The following is a 19,619-nucleotide window of genomic DNA, read 5'->3' as shown; positions in this document are numbered from 1 at the left end:
TTCTGTGGAGCATATTAAAAAATATAGAGGAACATTTACTACAGAGGAACTCAGGAGCATGATCTACAAAACCTAGATACAAATAGAATAAAGGATCTAATGTAGAAAACTTGTTCTATACAACTCTTCAAGTACTAGCTATGAAATCTGGCCAGGCTTGATCAAGACTTTACCATGACAGTCTTCTATCATCTCTACCAATTTTTTTAAAAAAATAAAGAAAAACAGCCTATTTCCACCAGCAATTTTCAACAGCCTATTCCACCTATTCCACCAACAGCCTATTCAACAGCCTATTCCACCTGCCCAACATTCCAAAAAGGCTTGACAAAATGAATTTATTGTTTAAGACTTATTTTCAACAACCTGTAAAAAAACTCATAGCTCAAAAAATAATCATGCTTATATTGTCTTCAGCTGTAAAAATGACTAAATCTTTGCTTCAAAAATCCAGTCATAGCCATGTTGAGCCAGCCAAAGAGGACCATCAATGACACATAGGTAATAGGTTGCTACTTAGCAAGCTTTCAGATACTGCTGTTGTGCTGCACTTAATCAAGTAGCTGTTGGTAAATAAAAACCATATACAAGGTCTATTCAGAAACTATGGAGCATTTGGTAATAAAATAAACACTAGGTACAGAAAAATGCTTTACTATATACATCTGAAAGAGTGACCAAAATGTTACTTTTCTACATAGTCACCAAACAAATCAAGACACTTATTGTAGTGTTGGACGACAAGCTTCAAAATTCCTTTGTAACAGAAATGCACTGCCAGCAGGCTGCAATCTCAGCCAATCAGTGAAGCACGTCGGAGCTTGTGATTATCATCAAAACGCTCTGTTGCTAGTCAGCTCTAAATCTTCGGGAACAAGTGAAAATCATTCAGTGCTAGTAGGTTGGGACTGCAGGGTGGATGTGTGATAATCTCCCATTTGAATGAGTCAAGAAGCTCTGCAGATTGATTTGTTGCAAGGTCAGTCATCGCAGGAAGTTGATTTCTATGGCAAAGGAACTTTGAAGTCTGAACCTTGTTCACCACTAAAATATGTGCCTTAATTTGTTTGGCAACAATGTAGAAAAGTAGCATTGTAGTCAGTGAGTCACTCTTTCACATGTATATCATAAAATTTTTGTTCCCATACCTAGTTTTTGCTCTATTACAAAACATTTCTTTGTTTCTGGATAACCCTCATAATACTGGTTAGAACCATAATTTGTAGGGTTCAACAAGTGCCACATAATAACTAAAAAGCTTTTCCAATCATGCTAGAAAATGGCAGTTCAATTTGTTTACAAAACAGATCCTTTCAATAGAAGGCTGGCCACTGCACTCACTAGTGACACCAACTAAGTGCTGTGGCAGACTGGCAGTGTGCCTGAGTGTGGCAGTCACACTCACAGGCTCAGGGCCATAGGCAGTGTTGAGTCCGCGCGGCTCACTTGAGTGTGGTGATGTTACTCGTGTTAGTTTCATTGAATCATTTAATGCTGTAGTCAGTATATCCATCATGCTCCAGGCCATCCTGACTCTCCTGAATGGAGTGCTGCAGCCTGCAGCTGCCGGTCTGCTTGTCTTGGATCGAGCGCTTGTTCCACTACTATCAGAGCAGGACAAGCATGCTGCCACTGCTGCCGGCCCGCTTATATTGCAGCACGTGACGTGGCTGGCCCAGGGCCCCCTACTCTTAGAAGAAGCGCTCCTATTTTTGGCAACCGCACTCGTCTATTACTATAATTTACTACATAGGTCATAGGAACATGGATATTCAGAATGCATTTACTCATGATTTAGAATGCCACCATGCAGTGCGATACGAGAGTGCCATTCAATTCACGGTGGCAAAACCAACTCATTAGTTATTGAGCTGTGAGTTTAGTTAGCTAGCTCTCTTGCTAATGGGTAAGTTTGGGTAAAAATTTACATATGATAAAACCAGGTAACTTATCGTAACTAAGGTAATTAGGAAAAGATATCATCAAAGATGCAAATCATGCAACTAACACACTCACAGTTCATTTGACTTGACTTGACTTGACAAGTTAGACGCTTGAGGCCTTTCTCAGAGACCTGTTCGTCTCTCCGAGACTATACTAACTTTTGTAATATTAGCAAAATTCGGGGGTGGCTGGGTTCCAAAAAAAAGTTAGTGTCTAGTTCTGGCATGATGGAGTATAGAGAGTTGGCAGATGAAGCCAATGTTTATTGAGGTGACTCTTGAAAGTATCCACAGATGGTGCTTTGACGACATTCTCTGGCAAGCTGTTCCAGTTTGTGACAATGCGCTGAGAGAAAAAGTTACCTCTAATAATGTTCAGTCTGAAGTGGCTCTTTTGGATTTTTAGAGAATTTCCACGGAGGTTTCTTGCTGTAGCCATTGCCAGTATGGAATTCTAGAGGGCTATTAAATTAACCAGTACACATAGCATATTGGAAAGCAGGACCTGGAAGCTTGGAAAGGCCAAGAACTTTACACTTTCAGTCAATTATGTACATATCCTATCCCTTTCCAGAATTCCTGCTGTGATTGATTGATAAGATTGTGATTTTAGCCCCTTTCAGCTTTCCAGCTGTGATTGGTTAATGGAATTGTAATGTTATTTTGCTTTCTAGCTGTGATTGGTTGATGGGGATGCTTTCAAGCTGTGATTGGTTGATGGGGATGCTTTCAAGCTGTAATTGGTTGATGGGGATGCTTTCAAGCTGTGATTGGTTGTGTCCATAAGCCCTGCCCCCAAATATGGTATATGTGCTACAGTACTGGTTAACTAAATACTTGACTTAAACTTGATCATTATGATACAAAGGGCCTGAAAAATTTTCTAAAAATCCAATAAATAAAATAAAAAATATCTATCAAACAAGAGACATCCAAATTATTCTATAACAAACCTGATGTACTATACAATTGAAACAGTTGGTCCTCTTATGATCCATTTTTACATTTATAGTCAGTAACAGAGCAGAGCACTGTATCAAAGGAAAGCTTTTCACCTTGGGTGGAAAGCTTTTTTATAAGTGAACTTCCATTCTTAGAATTCCAGCCTGGCCATTGCAAAACTTGGGCGTGAGACATCATAGTAGCCATGTAGGTATTTATAAACCTCAATCATATCGCCCTCAGCCGGCAGTGTTCCAAGCATGGTAACTTCAGCATCTTGAGCCTATCTGAGTAGAGCTTGTCTTTTAGTGAGGCCAAGAGTTTTGTTGCTAGCCTCTGGACGTCTTCTATATCACTACATAGAGTCTTGTGTGCTGGTTGCCACACGCAGTGCCCGTACTCAAGAAGTGGGCGTACCAAGCTATTAAACAGTTGAACGAATGTCTTTTCGGTTAGGTGATCAAAAGTTCTGCGAATGATGCCGACGACTTTGTTTGCCTTTGCTGAGCACTGAGCAAAACATGCTCCTTGAAGGATAGCTTATTGTCTATTATCACTCCCACTAGTCTCCCAGATCCCTCTCCACTTCACCGGTCACCCACCGCTAATCATAGTGGCAAAGCAGAGAGTTTTTTAGACTCTCCCTCAAGTTCATTTTTGAGTCCCATAAGTAGACCAATAAAGTATCCTGGATGCCAGCCTTATCATACATAAGAAATTGGTTTAAATCTTAATTAAATGAGGAAGTTAAAAATGAACTGATTCTAAAAAATCTCTGGTTTGTCACTATGCCGCTAATTCCAGTCTCTCATCTTGTTTATTCATATAGTAAGTGCCTTGGGACTTCTGCCTGCCTAGTTTGATCACACTACACTTCTCAGGATGAAATTTCAGTATTTGGTCATAGAATGATTGAATTCGAAGTGAGTTGCAACTTGCAAGTTCAATTTCATCTACATGATGAATTGATGATGATCTATACCCAGTAACAAACCCAGTCCAGTCCCATCTACAATGATGATATGATCTACCAGCTACCCATTATTTCATCTAGGTACCCAGACTCCCAGTAATGGTAGGTATTCACTATGACACTATTCAGTAAATCAGTAACATTACATAGCAATAGCATGATAGTGATGATAGCTAGCCACCAGCCCACCACTGCCAGTTATAGCATAGTGATAACTGACAACTTGACAAGCCAGTGAAGCCACAGCCCACAGATATTTTAGAATCAATAATTTTCAATTTCCTCATTTAGGTATTCAAGATTTTCAACAATTTCTTATGTATGATAATCAGATAATGATGGTATGATTGGTATCCAATCCATAATATGATGAATGACAGAATGATGATAGATGATACTTTAATAATTACTGGTCTATTCATAGGACTAAAAATTGAACTTTAATAAGAGTCTAAAAATAAAAACGTCTGCATCGACTGTTTGACACTATGAATTTATTAATACTATTACAGTAACCACTCCGAGTGACTCGCCTGAAATACTGAACGAGTGAACGTGGAGTCGAAGAGAAATGATAAGTCGTATCGAAAATTGATGAGAGGCCAGATTCAGCATGTCAACGATGAAAACACTAAAGCCAAACCATCTACATGAATTTACATTACTAATAGTACATCAAGATTAATAGTACACGAAAAAATACGAAGGCCCGCCGCCTAGGCGGGCATGGTTGGAAAGGCGCGCGCTTAAAAATACGGCTACGCTAAATAGGCGGCAGTCCTCTCCCCTGCAAAGTAATATGAAGCAAATAGTTAACTTTTGTATCAAATCACATGTTCACAGAAGATTTTTCCGTTTATGTTTTGTCTTAGCAGCCATAATTTTGATAATCGAGCATTTCCCTATTCTTTAGTAGGTATCCGTTTGAAAAGTACCCGCTGTGGGCGCTGTGGACTGTGGTGCGTCTCGGACACTTCTACGGACGGACTCGCGGTCGGTCTCCAAATTCAATAACCGAGAAATATTTTCCAAACGCAGCTCGATGAAACTTGGAACACGTATTGTATACATGTATGTATACAATACACGAATGCGATACATTGACAAAAAACATATCCCTACTTTTTTTATAGTGGTATGTGACAATATTTTCTATTTTGCCTTCGTTCGTGAGCTAAACGGGCATACGGCTTGGATTTACGTCTCGGACATAAGGAAAAAGGGAGACCGAGCCAGGTGGAAGAATACGGGCTAAAATTCACAGCGACCAAGAAATTTCTTCTAAACTATAGAACTGATTTGACCGAAACTATGAATATACTTTACTAACAACCCAACGGTGATGCTTAGCTCGTCATTTTTTTTATGATTTTGCCTTCATTCGCGAGTTTTACTGCTATACGGAGAAACGACCGGCATTTGTGCGGCCGGTTATCAAATTTGCAGTGACCAAAAAATATCTGTTGGTCAAGAAACATCTATTCAATGCCTCATTCTGGTGCAGACATTGGATTCGCATTGGATCCAGTTAGTTGCCGAGTCTGTTTTGGTTCGATCGAAGCTCTGAGATTTCGTTAGAGATGGTTCTATTGGAAAATCAACGATCTATCAATGCCACTGATAAACCTTGTTCTATATATACAATCTTTTTGAGAAATTTAACAATAAAATTATTTTTCTGGTCTTTAATTAAACTTGTTTTAATTTCTCAAAAAAGTGGGCCATTATTTTTTTGTCTAAAACCTTCTGCCAGTCTAACACATGCTTCAAGAAAATGCCTGTCTATTGGATCAATATCCCATTAAACAACTTCAAAGCTGTCTACTTGATATTGATTGGTCTCTCTTCTTTTTCTGTCGAGATTCACTGGATGTGGCATCCTTAATCAGTGCCCTCTTAACAGAAGTGCCGACTTCTGCTCAGACTGATTCATTAGCATATTCGACTTCTGTTGATTCATCAGCATATCCGTAAATATTCCTATATTTTTATAGATACGCTTATTTATTACTTTGCTCTTATCAAAAATTTCTCTCGCATCATGCCTCTTCCTGTTCGACAAGCATCAGAGGTCGGGGCTCTTTGGGATTGTACCCAGGAATCTAACGACCTCAACCCCTCATTACCACAGGTATGCATAGACCAATCCATCTTTCACAAACACTAAACCATCGCACTAACTTTATATTATTTGGAAAATGTGAGCGTTGCTCCATCGAAACATTAAGCAGCACAGCGTACATGGTTTATTTAAGCCTGCAGGCCGCCTGTTCTTGATGATGTTAAAGTATTTATTTAGACAGATTTGTTGTCGTTTCAGAACTAACCTTTTTGTGCGAAAATTAAGGTTTAAGTCGATGAGGTCGGCCAGTATATTCTCGCGGCATGTTCAGAGTTAGAGGCCCGAAGCTTTTGTTCTGCTGCATAATGGATGGTAAGCCAAATAATATAATGGATGGTAAGCCAAAATAGGCCAAATTAATAATGATAACACTATATGAGCATTATTATAGTGAAATTTTGTCCTCACGGGAAACGCGGAGAGAGTTACTTAAAGAAGCCGAGTTCAAAGTTAGGCGAAATATATGCAATGCATGATCTGAATCTAGTTATAGAGCTTTTCAGAAAAATGTTGATTAGTATAACGTACAATAGTTTTACACTGTCTGCATTGAAGATTAGGCCGAATAGTCCATTTCTGTTGTGTTGTAACTTATTTCCGAGTTCTAAAAAAACTGGCCTTGGTTTCAAATCGAAGCTAAATAGTGTCAACATATTTTCTTCGATGAACTAAACTACACGAAGGCAATCCCTCTGAATACGAAGCAATCTCTCAGATTTGCTCAAATGTTTGGGCAATAAAAAGTCGACGTCGTAGTCATGCTTTCTTGAATATTGAAGAACACTTTATTCAAGAATTGAGTGACGGCAAGCCATGAATCAATTTATATTGAGATTGGACTTGAGTGCTGCGTGCAGGTTATTAGGTAAAGATTTCCTTCAAACATGATCAATAAATAATTTTGGAACATTAGTTGTAGAAATTATAACCGAATATTTTATGAACGAATATTAGACTTTTACTGCCGGACGACAATAGATTAAGACTTAAAGAAATTTTTAGCGAAAAGTTCTATGGTATTTCAACGTAATTCAAATTTTAAAAGTGGAAATCATAGCGAAGAAGCGATTGCTCACATCGATAACAGTAAAAAAAATAATAAAGTAATAAAAATTTCCAATTTTGTTAGCAATATTTAAATCGGAAATAATTTATATTTCAATCATGCTGCTCGAACAAAATAATAAATGTTCTACACAACGCACATTAATTACTCGATTATTCATCAATGAAATCGCAATAATATAATAAAGTACCCATATAGTTTACTCGGATGATAATCGTTCCTGAGGTCAATATTGTGTGATTAATTTAATTTTGTATTGTTGTATCAATATTGTATGATTAATTTGCATCCTGAATAAAAAATAAAAGAAGGTAAACTCATATTTGCATAAAAAACGTGAGACACAAATTTTTTTTACTAAATTTTGGAAAATATCTTCTACGGAAAAAAGATAGCATAGTTCAGTAGTTCTGATTTCGTTCACCTTGCATGCGACCTTCAGAAATGGCTGAATGACGTAAATATAAACGTGAACAAATTCCGTAAACGTAATAGCGAGCAAAGTTTATAACAAAATCATGTCGTATGAAAATTAAAGCTTATCAAATATGTTGAAGACGTTAAGTGAAGGATATTGTGCTGTGAAAATGATGAGCTCGAAGCTCTCAATGATCGTGCTTGTCAACATCGCCGCCGTGGGCCACCCAGTCGCTGAACGATCCCTGGTACGTCCTGGAATTACAATTAATTTTAGTAAATAAAATAAGATTTAACTGAAATTAATACATAAAAAATTTACTGAAATTAATACATTATTGAAATTAATAATAAAATAAGAATATTGAAATTGTACAAGATAGATTGCAATCTACCAGAGCATTGACAGTATTCTTTCAAAAAACCTTGAACGAAGGAACTTTGCCGTCCGAATGGAAAGAAGCTCAAGTAACACCATTGTTCAAAAAAGGTGACAAAAGCAGCCCCGGCAACTATCGCCCTGTCAGTCTGACAAGTGTTGTTTTGGGAGGTCATTAAATAGATTATGAGCCTTCAACTCCGGCACTGGGGAGGTGATTGAATAGATTATGAGCCTCGAACTCCGGCACTTGGGGAGGTGATTAAATGGCTTATGAGCCTCCAACTCCGGCACTGGGGGAGGTAATTGAATAGATTATGAGCTCCAACTCCGGCACTGAGGAGGTGATTAATAGATTATGAGCACCCCCCAGAAATCTGACGTTGAATTAACGTTAGTTAAACTTAAACGGTGTTTCAACGACATTTGTCTGGAAGGTCTACAGGAGCTTCGGCAATTAAATAAAATAATAATGATACACATGACTTAATTTTATACGGAAAAACGGCTGGAAAGACCGGATAGCGAAACGTTGAACCCAAGTTAAAATCACGAGACTGATCAATTGAAGTGAAGTCACCACGATAATTAATGAAAGAAATGATGCAACGAATAAGAAAACTAGTCGGCAGAATATCCCGTCCTGAAATGGATAGAGTATTCATAGAAATCAGAACATTAACAGTTGGTAACTTGGTAATGTTATTGAAATTGGAATTGAAAATTGGAGCACAAATTTATTTATTCAAGAAGAATATACCGTATTAAAAAATCATATATTAGACTGGGGAGCCAAACATTCTGCCAACGAGACATTCACTAAAATATCCTAAAAGATTATAGGTAATGTTTTCAATTGAGAGAAAGACATCTTAGTATATTAACATAGTAAATAACTGTACTTCTTGTAAATAATAGAAAGAGTCGTCAATTAACAAAGAATTCACATATATCACAGGCGAAATGTCTGATTAAAATCATATTATTATCTAAATTAGTAAATCTAGGCTACTTAGGTTAATATTTCCTTCTGGCATCATCGATATATAATTTTCTCTTTTACAAACAATAATAAAGTAATTAAAAAGCATAATCGATTAGAAATGATCAGTAAGAAATAAATAGTGAATATATTATTATTAATAATGAATAATACAATGAATGAAATAATAAAATGAATAGAATTACGAGGGACGTTGTGGGAGCCTGGAATCTTGCCATCCTTCTCGACCTCGTCGTGGTTGCGCACATCCAAGATCGTCGCGTTCTTGGCGATAGCCGCCTGAACTCCTTCGAAGTTAACTGCAAAACAAGCAAATAAACATTAAACTTTAACGAAGGGAGAAGTTAAAAAGAATAGGTTAAATGTAAGCACCTATTTAATGTAACGTCAGTCTTAAAAGATCTGGTTAACGGGTAAAATTTTTGGTGGGATATCCAGTGAATAAGTTATGAGCATAACACGAATCGACAACAGGCCGATTTTGGCCTATAACGAGTACCATACTAAAACAATAATAAAAGCATACCGTTGGACACTAGACTATCAATATAGGCACATAAATGAACACATTAGAATTCGCATGATGGGAAAAATTAAACGCAATTCATTGAAATCTCGAGATTTCAACATGATACTAAGATGCAAATCTTTGCGAGCGTTCTGAGCACAAAGGCATAAAATGAAGGGTTTTCGGACGTCAAACCCTATGTATTTTGAAAGCATAGATCTAGAGAGAGAGTTAGACAGTTTTGTAATAAATCGTTATATAGATCCCATCAACTTCAATGCCGGAATGCATATTTATTGGGCGCGAGCGCATTTACACAATTAATCATAATATTTCCGACGAATGAAGAGGTTTACCATTGATTCTCAGGAAATTTGTTGATCAGCAGAGAATTTGACGAGCATTAGTATTCTGGTCACTGCTTATATAGCGCGCCGATCGATCTTCGTGATTTTGTTATGTGCAACTGTCATGCTATATCGGACAATGCATTTTTAACTCGTTGAATGCAGCACGACCCACCTATAGAATCCTAAAGATGATATAGTCAGATGGCCTAAAAAAGGCCAAGTCCGTGAATAAAAAAGCCCATAATTCCAAATACACTAGTAAATTTGTAGGTTTAGTGGTAAAAATTTTCTTCTTATACGTAATTTTTAAGATTTAATGAGGTAGTACTGCCATCATAAATTTTTATCAAAAAACGAAATTAAAAAAAAAGAAATCGCGAAATTTGTCCGGATAAAAGACTCGGCAACATAAAGGTTAATTGTGCATGCTAATTAATGCATTATATTCATTGTTCGCTTCAGAATGGGATTTAAGATCGTGTATAGATCTGTGGAGAAAATAAAGCTAACTCTTGTTGATTTATGTTATAATGTTGTTTCTAAGACAACGCATACAGCAAAGAATGCCGAGTTCAACATGTCAACGCTGAGGTCATGCAGTCAACGTGTCGTAAGCGTGTCGAAACAAGAACAAATGAATATTATTGACAACGCTGTGAAACAATTGATAACTATTTAGAAATATCAAATATGAATAATAATTATAACGATCCATTCTATCCAGAGTAGATTGATCGAGTTATTTTTATGAAACCAATTGTATATTCAAGCATTAACCGAAAAAAAATCTATTTCGATATAGTTAATTAAATAATTACTTACCACTCATGTTGTCAAGTAAGAGATCAAAGCCAAGTTACTTACCGCTCATGTTGTCAAGTAAGAGATAAAAGTTAAGTTACTTACCACTCATGTCGTCAGGTAACAGATAAAAGTCAAGTTACTTACCACTCATGTTGTCGAGTAAGAGATCAAAGTCAAGTTACTTACCGCTCATGTTGTCAAGTAAGAGATAAAAGTTAAGTTACTTACCACTCGTGTCGTCAGGTAACAGATAAAAGTCAAGTTACTTACCACTCATGCTGTCGAGTAAGAGATCAAAGTGAAGTAAGGAAGTAAGAGGAAGTAAATGCTTCTTCAATGCAAGCCAGCAACGAACTGTGCAGCGCGCTAGACTCGTGCCACCCAATACAGCAGCGCCCGATATATCGACTAACATGGAAGCTGGTGATGGCATTTGAATGGTGCGGTCGCATGGATGATATTTACGGTTCACTCAGAGAAATAAGCGAGGCTTGGTCCAAATAGCGACACACTTTTTGCCTCATTATGTGAGTCATCATGACCCAGTTTCACCCGGCAAAAGGGCAAGGTATCAATGCCACATCCTCTCTCTGCTCGTGACGTGTGTAAGAAGAAACTCGGAAAAATTAACGGATCAATTCGTACAAATAATGACAGATTTCATCACCACCAACAGCCCGGGAAGAAATCGGACGTATAGCACGGATACGCCCTTTCGCCGGACCAAATTAAGTGGATCAGGATGACCCACATAGGTACCAAAGGTGAATCGCTATTTGTGAAACTCCAATTTCCTGAAGTCGAAGCGTCGCGTCATTGACATGAAGTCTCACTTGAGAAATATTGAAGGCGGAAATTTAGCAAAGCATGACTCAAAATAATGACTGCACTTGCGAATCCTAAAGTATTCCTGACAACATAAAGGATCAGTGAATCGGCATATCAATTATCCAAAGCTAATATTCCGTATGAGGTCCGGTCTGTTCCGGATCTTGTTAGGAACTGCGTCGGCATGACAACGACTTCGACAGTGCGGAACAGGTTCTGGAACAGGTTGCGGAAATGGTAGCGGAATAGGCTGTGGAGCATGTTGTGGAATAGGTTGCAGAACAGGTTTTTAAACAGCTTGCAGAAGAGGTTACAGAATAGGTTCCGGCAAAGAATGTGAAACAGGTTGCGGAACAGGCTATAGAACAATTCGCGGAATAGCTAGGTTGCTCAACAGGTTGGATAACAGGCTCCGGAACCTGTTGCCGAAAAGATTGTGACTTGGTTGCGGATCAGGCTACGAGCAGAACCGGTCGCGGAACAGGTTTAGGAACTGGTTGTGACACAGGTTGCAAAACAGGTTGCGGAAAATGTTCCGAAACAGGTTGCGGTACCGGTTATAAACCAGGTTACGGAACAGGTTGGAAAACAGGTAATCACACTTGAGAGTTTTCAAAAACAAGTAAGATTTTAAAACTATAATTACCGTACCATCAATAATCAAAAACTCTGCTGAATCAAAAAATCAGCCGAACGTAGAAATCGTGGCAAACGGGTTTCCTTAGATCACGTCAAGACTACGTCCGTGATTCAGAATCGGTGATAATATATTCAGCACATATAGATTCTACAATAAATTATTTGCGTGGCACCATTATGATATGATTTATACAGTATAATCAGTACTCAGTATCGTCAAAACATTGTAAATACACTGTCTAATCTGAGTTAATATAATTTGACCCCATCCGCCCGTTTCTAACGTTGTTTTGAATAATCCAAAATAATAGTATTAGTAATTCCCAATAATATTTGTGTATTATTAGGTACATGTTGATTAGATCTGTAAAGTGAATGTGCCAAAGAGCGAGCCAAGATAAATGTATTATTTTTCATACACTTTTCGTGCGACTTGATTTCGTGAAAATGAAAAATAGAAAAAAAATACTCTAAAAACTTTGATTTCTACTAACGTGCTAGCTCCGATTCAATAGAGTTGTAGCAAATGCGAATAAATACATTCATGCTTTATTTAAATGTATCTATAATAATTCATATTGCTTTGTAACAATCCAGTTCTTTCTCTGGAAAATTCCATTTAGAAGTTCAGTGTCCAGTGTAAAGGGCTGGATTAGAGCGCATGCGCTTGCATCCACCAATCAGGGCTCCATAAATGCAGGACTGCAGGTTGCGGAACGACGGTCCAGGGTAGCCAGAGGGGCCTTTTTCCGGCCTAATTCTACACTAACGTCCTTTTTCAATTGCGTTGGCCCTCGTGGGCAAGGCAAAAATCTAAGATGGCCATAGACTTACGGCATTTTTCCATGCAAAGAAACCCGGGAAATTGAATTGAGACACCGCAAATTACCAATTTACTAATAGATATATAGAAAGTTACTAAGTTAGCCAGTTTTAGCCGTTTTCGTGAGCGTTTTTGGCCATTTTCTTTTGCCACCATTTGGCAACCATGGAACGGACAAAGATCGACGCCGGCAAGGGGCGCTGGCATCGCCACTTCTTGCAGGCTGAAAGCTACAAATTAACAATGCAACAAGATCTTATAGTAGCGCGACACGCAAGGGCCAATACATGAAGTGGAAGAAGGGTGTAATATTCGCTACGATATCGGCAATAAGATTGTCGGTCGCACAACATAAAGAAGTTAGTGTGGTTCTATTCCTGTTATAGGTTTAGGGTAGAGAGGTTTTATAACTAGAACTCAAAATAGACCAAAAATGTTTTGCATTCAATAAGAGAGTGCTAAGCAGCTAAAACTACGTTAAATTCAATTTCGTGCTTAGTCTGACTGTACCAAGACGCCAATTGTTCATAAATATGCTTGCCACTGCCAGAAACCAAGACGTTTGCGTGTCGCATTGTTAGCCACCAATATCGACGGATGAATTTGTAGCGGAATAATTGTCTTCAAGTGTTCATGTCGGATCTAGTTGTTTCTGGACCGTTGTTAGGACATTTGTCTCCATGGTGATGCAGTAGTGAACTTTAAAGCTGTCGGATCAAAAGGCTCGCCTCAAGAAGCAGTGCAAAGACTAGTTAGGCTACCACCATTTAGCCAGTACCTCGAAAGAAAAGCAAGGGGGTGCGAAAGGTGCTAACATGTTACACAATGACTAATTATAATTACTTAGTTCACTCAAACTACGTACTGAATTTAAACGAACAAAAAGTTTTAAAATATCTCCTCATGATTTGATAAAAGTTGCATGCATAACGATGCGTATGTCTGTCTACTCACCACTCATGATTAATGTTGACAACTGCCGTGACGGAGCAGGGAATGAAAATGATCAATGACGAACGTACTCTCCCTATCGCAGTCAGACTCGCACTGAAGATTTTATCTGGATTCTGGTCTGGCATGCGTCGCGCACTGAGTCCTGCAGCATAGTTGCCGGTTCTCAACGTTCGTCCGGAAGGTGGCAGCGATTGCTTGCGATTTTCGGTTTTCCCAACAACAAAATCCAGTTGATAACTAGAATAATCATTGCGGATGACTGTGAAATTTATTCTTTTACCATTATCTTCTGAGGTTGTTCATAAGTTAATCATTATGTGAACTGAAGTAATGTAAGCATCAAATTTATCTCGAACGTGGCTACGAGCAGATAAGAAGAGATAAGTTAGCTTCACACTTCTTATCTCGGTCGTATCGTTAACCTAGATCGTTATTAGGTAATCAACGGAAACTGATATGATTGATTGCTAGCTAAAAAAAAGAATAATGCAGAATTGCAACGACTGATTCATCAACTTCCAAGTTTTCTTCATTTTCTTTGGGAAAAAGTATCTGAATTATTAAAATAAACAATCAATTTGGAATTTGAAAAATATAGATGATCAGATGGGCACTTTTTGAGGTTATGTGGGTCATCCTGACCCAGTTTGACCTCACAAAACTGCTGCGCAACGTCCAATCTTTGTTTGTGATATGAAAGTGTGGGTAAGAAAGTGTGTTCCTATTCGGACAATGTAACCCATTTATTTTTCTGATAAATATCCGCTATAATATTCTTGCGATTAGTAAATAAATAACTTCTCCTTGTAATTTTTCGTGATTATGTCCCAATTAATATTTGTTCGTGACTATTCATGTCTGATAAATTTCACTGACAAAGTATATTTTTGAGACTTTCATCGTAATTTAGGCGTTATATTGCAATATTAAAACAACTTCACCTTATTGGAGTCCTCAAAATTCAACAGCGACACGCGCGTATTGTTGAATTTTTAACTTTTAGCTGCACGAAATGGAGTGCGCGAACCATTGACTTGATCATTGGCGTGACCATTGACTTGATCATTGGCGTGACCATTGGCTTGAGCTGTTGAGCATTGGCTTAAATGTTGACGTGACTATTGGATTGACCATTGGCGTGACTAACTCTATAGCTCACTTCGATCATGGATTGACTTAGCAGGTGGTGGGAGAGAACTCACGCAGCACGATGGCACTACACCACAGCTCCACACCACAGCTCCACAACACCACAGCTCCACACCACAGCTCCACAACACAGCAGCACCACAGCATCGCAGCCTCGCAGCACCACAGCACCACAGAACTTCTTAACTAGTATCGGGATCAGTTGCCTGAAATGTCACACAAATTTATCCACAAGACTGATAGTCTCCGCTCTTTACCTTTTTTAAATTAACTTCAGACTCACGTTATTCAAAAGGTAAGCATTCATCAGATTTTTTAAGCCAATGTACCTTTGTTATTACATTACTCGATTTTGAATTTAGCAATGTTTATCAATACCCCTAATTGACACTGAACGCGACCTATGTTACACTCAGATAAATTAATGAGACTTTGTCCAAATAGTCATGTACTTTAACATTCATGCGGGTAAACTTGATACAGTTTAGCCCAGAAATATGGACGTATCAATGCTACACGCAGCCAGTGAGTCACTATATGTACAATATGACCCATAAGTGTCTCTGAGTGCAGGTTGTTCCCGCCCACTGACATTTTGGTGGTTAAAAAAATGACGTGACATTTGGGACCAGACACGAGCCCAAATAATGCATGCTGTCTGAACTATGAATCATTCAGCTGAATGTCTCGTGCTGGGGTGTAATCACAAGGCGGTTAAATATAGTGGTTAAATATATAAGGTTAAACATGTTGTCATTCAAATGTCAATCAAGCACAAAAATATTGAAATTTCATGGTTTCATTAACGTATTCGTGTTTTGGGGGTAACGAGCAAGATTTATTTATTGTATTTCGTAGTGTTAGAATAGTAGAGGTTTTCTTCTATAAATTTTTTCCCACTACATGTAAAATGCCCGAATTTTTTAAATTTTGTTCTACAAAATTAAATAAAAATAATAGTAATGTAGCACAGACATAAAACAATAATTAGAGAATAAAAATAGAGAAATGCTATGAGTAAAAATGTAAATAGGAATAATTCAAGCGATTAATTTCTGTATCCGAAAATAAAATCTGGTAATTAAGTCTATATTTAAACGAAAAATTAAAATCGTGCAACCTAGTCGGGTCTAAAAAATTAATCAATGACAAAAATTCGAATGCCTTGCCTAAAAATACGTTTGATTTTTGTTTAAAATCTAAAAACCTTGATCAATACACGAGGAAAAGGACGACAGTTTATTATTTTTCCACCAAAGTTGCGCGGCAAAAGAAACGTTTGCGTGCGGCCAATGGTGTGACACTTAAAAGTTGTCGGCTGATCGTTGATACATTCGATAGCGTATCTTTGAGAGACTCATACAGTCACGCTAACATTAAAAGAGTGTCAAGAGCCCAATCATGTCCCCCAGAAAAAGAAATGGGTGATATTTCCATTTCAAGGAATCGTCAGCTAGCGAACGTATATATTATTGATTCGAGCCGAACTGGCCGGTTACGATCGATGACTCACTAAAGTGGAAAAAGTGCATCGTTGATCAATGGCATCACAATGCTTATTTTATGGGGGCTCCAGTTCAGCTCACTGGTTACTCAACGCTATGAGTGAGTTCAAAAGAGTGAGGATGACCCACTCTAACATAAATAGTGTATCACTTTCGACAAAATCAACCTCATTTCTCTCAGTGATATGGATCAGACAGCCTTTTCGCTGACTATGCTGAATTATTCTGACTAGAGGTGCATTAGTTTAAGGAAGGAATATTCAGACACTCAGAGTATTGAGTGAGATTTTGTCTAAATAACGATGCACTTTTTGGCCTGGGTCAACAAATGCATTTTTTTTTTGTTCTTGATCAAAAAGGTATAACTTGCACGCCCGGCAAAAAAACGTGTCAGTATACATGCTACGTCCGCTGTATGCTCGCGTCTTGGGTAAGTTAGTGTGTCATTATTTTGACAGTGTGATCCATTCATTTTTTTAGTGTATTATTCGTAAAAGAACATCTTCAGTAACGACTTGATTACTGGTTTAAATTTTTTCTGCCACATTTAATAATCTACACGATGATCACTCTGAAAAAATAAGGCGTCATATTGTTTTATTAGGGACACACTTTCTACATGTAGCACTGATGCGTGCTTTTTTACTGGTCAAACTGGGTCAAGATGACCCACACACACCAAAAAGTGTATCGCTATTTACACAAAGTTTCACTTGTTTCTCTGAGTGTGTTTAAACACTTAAATTTCTACTTAAAAATCGTTGAAAACTCATAGCGTGCTATGAAAATTATTATATAATCATTGAATACTTTTTAATTATATTGAATCAACCAATAGTGATGAATGAAGTAAATTTTCTAAATAATCTAAAATACTTGAGTGAATAATTTGAAAGTAATGACTCTATAAATTATTATTACCGTAGCGATTATTTAAATTATTACATTAAATTAAATTATTAAATTAAACTACATGTAACGATACTGCAGATATCGGAGTTAATTCAAAATGATTTAATGTTTTAATTTGAATGTTGGGTTCTGTGCAGGAATGGAGTCACATCTTCGAATGTTGCAGCTATTGTAAGACTGCGTATATGCTAAAAAATTAGAGATATTATTTATAACAATAAATTTTCAAATTTGAATGATATATACCCTTATAATATTGATGAACTACTTATCCATGAATAAAATTAGATGATGTCGTTGGTAATTTAAAACGCTGTTCACAACAAAGGTGTAGTTGTAAGTATAACATTAAATGGCCAAAATTAAATGCTACGTTTACAACATTGACGAATTACTCGCCTATGAATAAAGTTAGTTCAGGTCGCTATGTGGTCCAATAAACGATCCACAACGACGTTGTTGTAAATATAACATCAAATGTTCAAATTTGACAGCTTCAACTAAAACATTGATGAATTACTCACGTATGAATAAAGTTGGACGAGTTCGCTGGAGCAGCAATAGACTCATGGCATGAGTCAGCGATATGAGTACAAGTGTAGCGTGCTGGTCACGCACACCTGTGCCGACACTCACTCTCACCTGTGGGGCAATGAGCTCCAGGCTCTCTAAAGTTTCAAGACAGACTCTCTAAACTTGAAAACTTCCCAGGACGAATGTGCTCGAGGATCTCTAAAATTTCAAGACAGACTCTCTAAACTTGAGAACTTCCCAGGACGAATGAGCTCGAGGATCTCTAAAATTTCAAGACAGACTCTTTAAACTTGAAAACTTCCCGAGACAAATAAGCTCCAGGCTCTCTAAAGTTTCAAGACAGACTCTCTAAAGTTGAAAACTTCTCAAGACAAATGAAGTTCAGGCTCTCTAAAGTTTCAAAACAGACTCTCTAAACTTGAAAACTTCCCAAGACAAATGAAGTTTAGGCTCTCTAAAGTTTCAAGACAGACTCTCTAAACTTGAAAACTTCCCAAGACAAATGAAGTTTAGGCTCTCTAAAGTTTCCAGACAAACTCTCCAAACTTATAAACTCACCATAATACAAACTCTCCACATTTCAAGGAAGCTTAAAAAAACAATAACGTATTCTAGATAATTAATATATACACACATCACGAAATTTTATCGTCTATAAATTTCAAGAAAAACTCTCTAGATCAGAAGGAAACTTATAAACTTTTCAAGACCTAGTATTCGAAAAAATTAATTTTGCTCATATGTGAGTATTATGAATAACAGATAAGCTTTGCCTTTCACCGGCTTGATTATTCTGCTGATTTTAGAATCCTGTTATCGCAAATCTAGTCATTCCCGTTATCCCTATAATTTCGTTCACAATCATAAAGCATGAGTTTTCTAATTGCATCAAAATCAATTCAAACCCACATTGTACATAAACGAGAAGACTTCCATTATACTCTCGTTTCGACCATGGAAAGAACTATTTTGCATTTTTATATTAGTTTACATATGCAAACTTCAATATAAATTTAAAATTTCTACTCCATTTCTTTCTTCTTTTTCCTTCAATCTGTTCTTATTCTCCCACTAAGAATAAATTCTCGGGTTCAGGTAATAACCCGACAAGATAAGTATTCTGGATGTGAGTACGGCGGATGAGGATGAATGAGAATGAGGGTAAATAGAGATGAGGGTAAATGGAGATGAGGGCAAAGAGATAGAAGGCAAAGGGAGATGGTTGACCAAAATTTCCAGTACTATTAATTAATCAAGTTGCGGAAGTAATCTGTTGCAACGCAGGCCGTAACAGGGCATATCATGTGCTGCGTGAAGAAAGCTGAACGGACGGCTCTGACAATATAATAAAGTCATTATTCTGAATGTCCATTGGGGAATATAGAAAATAAAAGTACGAAACCATGCAAAAGTAGTATGAATTACTGTGAATTAATTAATTGGGAGGTTTGAACATCGAAAAATCATAAGTGGAAGGTGGGAGCAATGGTAGCTGCTAGCTGGCCCGTTACGACTCGTGATCGAAGCACCAGGAAATCGATACGGTAGTGAAAATAAAAAATCTGGGAAAATTGCGATGAATTTTATGAACACAGTGAGAAATATCACTGTAATAGGGGAGGTTTGAGCACCAAAGAGCCACAGGTGGCAGCTACAGGCAGTTGCTGTCGGCCTGGGACAAAGTTCGAGACACCGGCAGTTGTGCTATGGCTTGGTCCCATGCACATCTGGTGCCGTAGTGCCTAACATATAAGGGAAATTTGTGGTA

The 19,619-nt window shown here is 37.6% G+C and overlaps 1 protein-coding gene across 1 annotated transcript; it reads right to left on the bottom strand.

The window, feature by feature from the left end:
- Nucleotides 1-7,651: 7,651 nt before the first annotated feature.
- On the bottom strand, nucleotides 7,652-10,723 carry LOC108673769. Its single transcript, XM_018161640.2, has 4 exons — nucleotides 10,694-10,723; nucleotides 9,031-9,144; nucleotides 7,997-8,135; nucleotides 7,652-7,718 (listed from the first exon to the last, which is right to left on the bottom strand). The coding sequence occupies exons 1-4, from the start codon at nucleotides 10,698-10,700 to the stop codon at nucleotides 7,652-7,654; spliced, it is 327 nt and encodes a 108-aa protein (XP_018017129.1). The 5' UTR covers nucleotides 10,701-10,723.
- Between the last annotated feature and the right edge of the window lie 8,896 nt (nucleotides 10,724-19,619).

This window comes from Hyalella azteca, unplaced genomic scaffold (assembly GCF_000764305.2).
Source record: "Hyalella azteca isolate HAZT.00-mixed unplaced genomic scaffold, Hazt_2.0.2 contig4675, whole genome shotgun sequence".
NCBI lineage: Eukaryota > Metazoa > Arthropoda > Malacostraca > Amphipoda > Hyalellidae > Hyalella > Hyalella azteca.
Note: the sequence above shows the minus strand (reverse complement) of the source record. Positions and strands in the feature narration are given on the sequence as shown.

Bases quoted from the DNA above. Each gene is read 5' to 3' on its own strand.
- LOC108673769 (XM_018161640.2), bottom strand. The intron at 8,136-9,030 runs GTAATTCTATTC...TACCTCCCCCAG, and splicing joins AGGCTCCCACAACGTCCCTC to TGCCGGAGTTGGAGGCTCAT. The intron at 7,719-7,996 runs GTCAGACTGACA...TTGTAATTCCAG, and splicing joins GACCTCCCAAAACAACACTT to GACGTACCAGGGATCGTTCA.